Source organism: Sparus aurata, chromosome 1 (assembly GCF_900880675.1).
Source record: "Sparus aurata chromosome 1, fSpaAur1.1, whole genome shotgun sequence".
Classification (NCBI taxonomy): Eukaryota; Metazoa; Chordata; class Actinopteri; order Spariformes; family Sparidae; genus Sparus; species Sparus aurata.
Window position 1 is genome coordinate 16,959,132 of NC_044187.1, and position 7,180 is coordinate 16,966,311.

General features: G+C 38.9%; 1 protein-coding gene across 3 annotated transcripts; it reads right to left on the bottom strand.

Annotated features, from left to right (window-relative positions):
- Nucleotides 1-1,673: 1,673 nt before the first annotated feature.
- On the bottom strand, nucleotides 1,674-5,907 carry LOC115583316 (ecto-ADP-ribosyltransferase 4). Of its 3 annotated transcripts, none has more exons than XM_030420007.1 (5): nucleotides 5,766-5,907; nucleotides 4,475-4,575; nucleotides 4,144-4,238; nucleotides 3,317-4,044; nucleotides 1,674-2,263 (listed from the first exon to the last, which is right to left on the bottom strand). In XM_030420007.1, exons 3-5 carry the CDS (start codon nucleotides 4,201-4,203, stop codon nucleotides 2,188-2,190), a joined length of 864 nt encoding a protein of 287 aa, XP_030275867.1. In that variant the 5' UTR covers nucleotides 4,204-4,238; nucleotides 4,475-4,575; nucleotides 5,766-5,907; the 3' UTR covers nucleotides 1,674-2,187. The 3 variants fall into 3 exon arrangements, with proteins under 3 accessions (XP_030275867.1, XP_030275847.1, XP_030275857.1); XM_030419987.1 differs by having other exon boundaries at nucleotides 4,144-4,242; XM_030419997.1 differs by having other exon boundaries at nucleotides 4,144-4,242; nucleotides 5,762-5,780.
- Nucleotides 5,908-7,180: the final 1,273 nt, after the last annotated feature.

The following is a 7,180-nucleotide window of genomic DNA, read 5'->3' on the forward strand; positions in this document are numbered from 1 at the left end:
ATATATCATTGAGCTCAATGTTAGTTTTTTATTTTTGTATTTATTTATTAATCTAGTCATATGGAAGAAACTAAGATACTTCATTAGAAACGTGAACTGAGTACTTTAAGCTGCTTCTGACATTTGTTTCATGTTACACTCAGTATGATATTATATAACATAGTAGTATATGCAGTAAAAACAGTACTCTGTAGACATGTATTTTATGCCATCACACCATTACTCAGTGGATTTCATTGACAATAACTGCAGTAAGAGTATTACTGCGGCTCAAGCAGAGATAATACCCTTAAATCTGTTGTAGTGACGCTGATCATAAATAATCCTGGTTGGACTTTTCCTGCATGTCATGACAGAATGTAAATTCACAAGTGCTTGCTGCTGTGATTGTTTAGTTAGAGAAAGCATGTGCCATTTTAAAAGTAATTAATTATTTGATATTAAGTAGAATTGTAAGACTTTTTGGGACTGTAAGAGATGGTATTTACTGTGAGTATGATTTTCTTTCTTGTACATTAGAACATAAAGTGTGTTTTAATATTTTGATATGTTGTTGCAATCACAATCATTCATAGCCTTTATGGTGGATGTGTGTTGTGTTGTACACTGATACAAAAATACAATAAAAGCTCCCATTGTGTCAGTATGTGATCAACTATTTTATTTAAATAATTTTTAATGACACAAATATTCTGTTATTAATGCTTTTTATATACTTGTGTGTGTGTTTTGCTAACAGTTGCTTATTTGCCATCTGTATTATACGTACAGCCCTTTGAGGCATGCTTTGTGATATTGGGCGTTAATAAACTTGACTTGACTTGACATATTTGCTAGCCGCAGACAAATGACTGACTGAGGGTTAGACCTAAGAAAAACGTATTGAAAAAGACATGTCCCTATGCAAAGTGAATGGAATGGATCAGAGGTGAAATTTGACGTGTCTAATGTTCCAATTTCCAAAAATGTTTTCGGGCCATTTTGAGTTGATTGGTACCTATTTACAGTGACAATTTTTTGGATCGCAGATAGTTGGACTTAGGGTTAGAGGCACTGACTTAGGCCAATCAATGAGGGTTAGTTCATCATTGTCTTTGCATCTTCTTCCTGGTGTCGTACTCTATCACAGGTTCAAATTTGGTTACATTTCACTGAAGCAATGTGGAGAAATCGCACCTCAAAATCACCTCCAAAGTGAATAAACTATATTATTCTGACATTTGACCTTTCACCAAACTAATTCCTTTTAGGTTAGTTCATCATTGTCTTTGCATCTTCTTCCTGATGTCTTACTCTATCAGTGTAGTGACAATTTTTTGAAAGTTTCACCTAGCGGGGTTTAGGGTTGGTTTAGAGGCAGGCCTGCAAAGTGAATGAGATGGATTGAAGGGTTTCACATTGCTTAGAGGCAGTAAACTGACTTTATTCAATCTGTTTGCCAAGTCACTCAGAAACTGATTAGATTAAATCATAAATGAAACATACCCCAGGTGACTATACTGTACATCCTTGTGAACCTGTCCATCAGTCTACTGAAACAATGTGAGTTAAACCTGAGTAATTGGTTAAAATTGGGTGGGAGTCAGCATGCATTTCAGTGACTTCCCTGTTTGTAAGCTGCTGACATTGTAGGAAAAGATACTTGAAGGCCAGTCCTCGAACAAACAGAAACAGAAAGTTCAACCAATTTATTGTGTATGTATTCTAAAGCCCAAACATATAAAAGCTGATGTCATCACCTGAAACTGCCTTATTTTCAAGCAAGCTCTGTTGTTGGCCGAGGCGTTAGGGTGCTAATCATGAACATACTGCATGTAAGTCACGTACTGAGTTCCTGTCCGTCCTGGGAACTGTGTTGCACGTCCTCTCCACTTCTTTCTTGTCACATTCTTACAGTACACTGTCTAATAAAAGCACAATGCCCCTCCCCCACCCATATTTAAAAAAAAAATAAAACAAGATTTGCTTTATCTCTGATATATTGATATTAATGTATATATTTGTTGATATGCGTAAAGAATAAATCTCAATCCGTGGTTTAAAAAAACATATTTTTGCAGCTGACTACAAAAGCTTGCAGCACTTTGACTGGCAGACATCAGAAAAAATACAATAAAATTGGAATAACTGTACAAACAATGCAACTTCTTCACTCCACGAGCAGTCTGAAATTTTCATTGTTTTTGCTCAACAGTTAAAGAAAAAAAGAGATAAAGCCACAAGCACCGACACAAGCCACTGGGAGGAGACATCAGCCAGGGACCTAAAGAGATGGAAACAAAGAGACAGAGATCGTCATCATCAATACATCTTAGAAGCCCAAAAACATGTAGTTTCTCAAGATCGCTTCTCGAGATTGTTGTAACGACGACATTTTCTGCCAAAGTTCACGGAAGAGGTGTATATATTTTTGTATTCTCTGTGCTCTTCTTGCTGGTTTGAAGTAGACGGGGCTCAGCTGGAAAAAGATGATGTCACCTTCCTCTGAGCACCAATGAGTAGTGAACAACGTTTGAATCAAAATCTAAAGTCATTTAGATAATTTGTCGACGCTGCCAACACTGCCAGTCAAATCTGATCAAACTGCACCCATGATAATGCCCACTTTTCAAAATCACAGCCAAGATGCCACGATGAAATTTAACCGGGGTCTTAAATTATTGTTCTTCATGATGTGGGTTTTTGGTAGGTGACCACAGAATCCGTCACTTCCACAATACCCGTTAAATAGCCACTCCCTATTGTTGAGGTGTAGGCTACTCAATGCAATTGGAGCCAGTCTAATGTGACTCCTCACCTTTGGAAACAACCAGTAAACTAAAACCTAACTGTGTCATCCTAAAATAAGCACAGATTCAGCAACTGATTTCTTTTTTTAATTCAGGCCTAAAAATGTTTTCAGAAATACATTTTAGTAAATTATTTAAATAATGTTTCCAATTGTCCTTCTGCGTTGGTTTGTTTTTTTTTTAATCTGGGGTCAAACAGCCTACAAGTGGCATTCTTAGAATCAGGTGTTGCCTGAAAGTGTTGGCGTGTTTGTTGAAGGACGTATTCTCTCAGTTGGTCAAGCGTGCAATGCTGTGAAGCGGCGCCACATCTCTGGGGACACGTACCACTATTTCGAATGTGGTGCAGTAAGGTAAAACTATAAAATGCTTCTCATTAATTACTCATAATTCTGTTACGTTCAAAGCTTACACACAAGTTTTGATCAAGATTCAGATTTAACCTCATAATTCCAAGGTCAGTATTTGTGAACAATCTTGTGATTGGACAAAACATTTCATCATTATCAAGAGGACGTGAGTCTTACCTTGAAAAACTCTTACAGCCGGGCTTGTTGACCAGTCTTGAGTGATTCAGAGCAATGTTAGTGTATGTAGCACCATTCTTGTCAGTGATTTTTTTCACTTCCTCCACAGTGAACACCTCAGTTGAGGATAAGAGTGCTATATCTTCCCAATGGCAAATGTTGTCTCCCAGGTTAGCATAGAAGCAGGAAGTGATATTGAAAAGGACAAACTCATCCAAATCACTCTCTTTAAGATATTGAATATAGTTTGGGTTACCGATGATGAACTTTCCAAATCTCACCTCTGAGCCCTTATTAGCTCCGGAATTTTTTTCTGATATATAAAACAGAGTCTTGCACTTCTTTGGATTCAGCAGTGTAATTGCATCCATGAGCAGGAAGTAAAGAGGCTTGAAGTGGAAGTTGTCTGTGTAGGTGCTAATGTTTGCACCTGTTGTCGCTACAGCACCATCAAAGATCCTTATATAATCGGATCTGATTTGTCCACTCTCAAATCCATTCACAAATGCACGAAGTGCAGTCGTATGTTCCTTTACTCCACCAGGGATCAGCTTTCCACAATTTGCATTTTCACTCCATTCTTCCTTGAATTCCTTAGTGTGGTTGAGCTCTTGTTCTAACAGGCCTGAATTAATAAACTCCTCCATGGCTTGCTCACGGCATCCGGTGTATGTGACATCCACAGCATCTGGGGCCATGTCCAGTAGTTTTAATTCCTCTGTCGTCCCCTTTAATTGAGTGCAGAATTCAAATATACTTTCAAGGGAGAAGATTTTTTTCTGACAAAACAAGATTGAATGGGTGTTTGTTTTAGAAATAATACTTACTTTGCAGGAGAGAGTTATGAAGAGGAATGCAGCAAGAAGCAGCTTTCCTTTGTCCCACATTGTGAAGGGTTCTTCCTGTCTTCTACCGGCACAAACTGGCTGAAAAAGAAATCAAAGAAAAATCACTGCAGGACCAAACTTGAATAAGAAGTTCCATGACGCCATACACAGTTGAGAAATGAGATGATCTGGTGTGTTGCTCAAATACTTTGTTGAGACAAGCCCTAAAATTTTTACCAGATTTCTTTCCCTGGAACACAGCAACAACACACATAAAAGACTATGCACTTAAATGAATGCTAAAATGTTTCAATTATTTCAAGGAACATACCGTAAAAAAAGTATCCTTATTTTCTGGGAGCACCTATCTCAGAATCAAGTCGATGTACATCAAACTGCAGGGATGTGATCATTCCGTGCAGGATAAGAAGGCTTAGATGGGAGAGAAAAAACATTATCTCACTGAGCAACTCCTTCTGTTTCCTGTAAAAGGAAGTAACATGCCACTGGGAGCCCTGGTGTCGAGTAATTTCCTCTGATAGAGCTACTGAGTTGCTGTAGAAGACTCTTACTGATTTGTTGGACAAGTTCATACAAACCACGGAAATCTAACTGGACCAGCCCAACAATAAAACTGCTTTTTTTCCTTCTATTTTTCTGTTTATTAGTTTGAATGCTGACTCATGAAGTTCAGCTTCCAACTTTGGCAGCTTTATTGTGCTTCCTAAAAATGTGAGGGAATGGTTATTCACACTGGCTCATTCAAAAGATCAAATTAAAAAAAAGATTTAAAATCTGTTAGACATAGGTCAAACTGTGCAGAAACATTTGTGACACAAAATTGGCTCCCCTCGCTCAGCCCTGTGCTCGTTCAAGCCCTCCAATCCTCTCCACCTCTTCCACTATTCCCTCCTCCCCTTTTCCTTCCTGTTTGTTGATGATCTTCCTGTCTATGATGTCGGCTTGTGATCACATTTTTTGTAATTTTGTTAATCACTTTTTAAATTTATGCTATACTCCCTCCTGACTGGCCGGCTCCTGCCCTTCCGTGGTTATACATCTCTTCTGGAGCCACTTCTTAGTGCCGGACTCTCTCTGTGCTGGAGAAAACAGAGAGGCTGAATATCTGAAAGTCTGGCTCCCTCTCCACAAGTAGCCTGTTGGCTGGTCAAAATTTAGCCCATAAGCGGGTGGGTGTGTTGGGGAAGGCCATATGTCAGTATCCCAGAAGAACTCCCTCTGTTTCGCAACCTTGGCAGGTATGCCATACATTCATAACAACTTTCTGTGTGCTGGTCCACCACAGCATACAGCTGTTTTTTACCCCTGCCCCTGAAACACACTGAGTCTGCCACTGCATTGAGCTTACTGAACATTTTTATTTAATTGTGAGAAAAATGTTCATCAATTCATGTAAAAACTGTCTCTTCTTCCAGCTAGATAGCGAGACAAGACATTAGTTTCCTTGTCAAGTCATATTCGTTTTACATTATATATATCATATATATATTTAAATTGTATAAAAGACTGTACAAATACTTTGCTTGATATAAACGAATAGCAAAACCTTTTAATTAAAACTAAACGTAATTAAAATGTCTTATTATGGAACACGTACTTACTGGACAAAATACTATGAGCTGTGTATGGTGTTGTCTCTTGGGGCGGCAAATTCCTATTCAGCAGCCAAGATTGTGTTCCACCTCTTGATCCCTCTCACTTCCTTCCTTCCTTGTTAGCAGAGTATGAGCCTGCTGAAGCTCACTTCCATAAGTGTTCAGTTTGAGTGGGAGGAGCAGGAGGAGTAGTGTCATATCGACAACACCCCATCCTCTCCTGATCCAGACAGAACAGGCTGTAGTGGAGTTTTATCCAACCGCTCTCGCTCTCGTCCTGTTTCCTGTCATCTCTGAAGCCTATCAATAAAGCTATACAGCTATACAAACGATTATTAAAAATCAAAATCATAATCAGTTCAGTTCAGTTCAGACCACTTTATTTGATAATTATTTTTGCCTTCTCAGCTGCTTGTTTTTCCCAGATAGTACCCAAGTTGATCTGCTGAATGCCAATAATATTGGAACATACTTTGACAGTGGTATTTAAGCTGTTCTTCTCCTTCACAGACAACCCGTTGAACCAGCAGATAAAGGAAAAAGTTAAAAGGCTTTCAATAAAAGAATGATAAAAGTTGCACAAAATAGTATCACAGACATTAAAAGAACTTAGCTTTCGCATTAAGTGAATTCTTTGTTGACCCCGTTTGACAATCATCTCAGTGCTTTTTTTGAATTTGAGCTGTGAATCACACAAAGTGCCAAGGAATTTGTAAGAGTCTGGACCTCTTCATTGTGGGTGGTGCTTGCTCTTGGTGTGTCCTGACTTTGCCTAAAGTCAATGATCAGTTCCTTAGTTTTTGACACGTTAAGATCCAAGAGATGATCATCGCACCATTTAGTAAAAGCAGGTAGGGCCTGACCATGACCTGAATCTTGGCCCCGTAGAAGAGTCAGAAGGGCAGAGTCATCTGAGAATTTTACAAAGTAGCTGCCCTCTTGTGACGTTCCACAGCTGTCTGTGTACATGATGAAGAGTAAGGGTGACAGGACGCAACTCTGGGGTGAGCCTGTGCTTGAAATCCTGATCCTGGACATGCGTCCATTCACCAACACCTGTTGGATTCTGTTTGTAAGAAAGTCTAAAAGCAACACTAAAAGCTGACCTGGTAGCTGACCCTTCTTATCAAAGGGGAGCTTGTCATCACTTTTCTTCCATATAACACAGTAGATGCACTGAAAGGCTTTTATTTTTGAAACACATAGCCGGAAGTCTTTATCTTGTAGTTGAAACTAGACTAACAATACGCCAACACTGCTTGAACTTAAAGCAACTCCTCGAATTTCTTTTATTATCAAACTACACTTTAATACTTCTGATAAACAGTATAGATAGAAATTCAAACTGTTGTTTGTTCGCGACGGTTTGACTCCGTTTTGTGACCGGAAACGCTGCAGTCTGATACCGGAAACACCGCTGT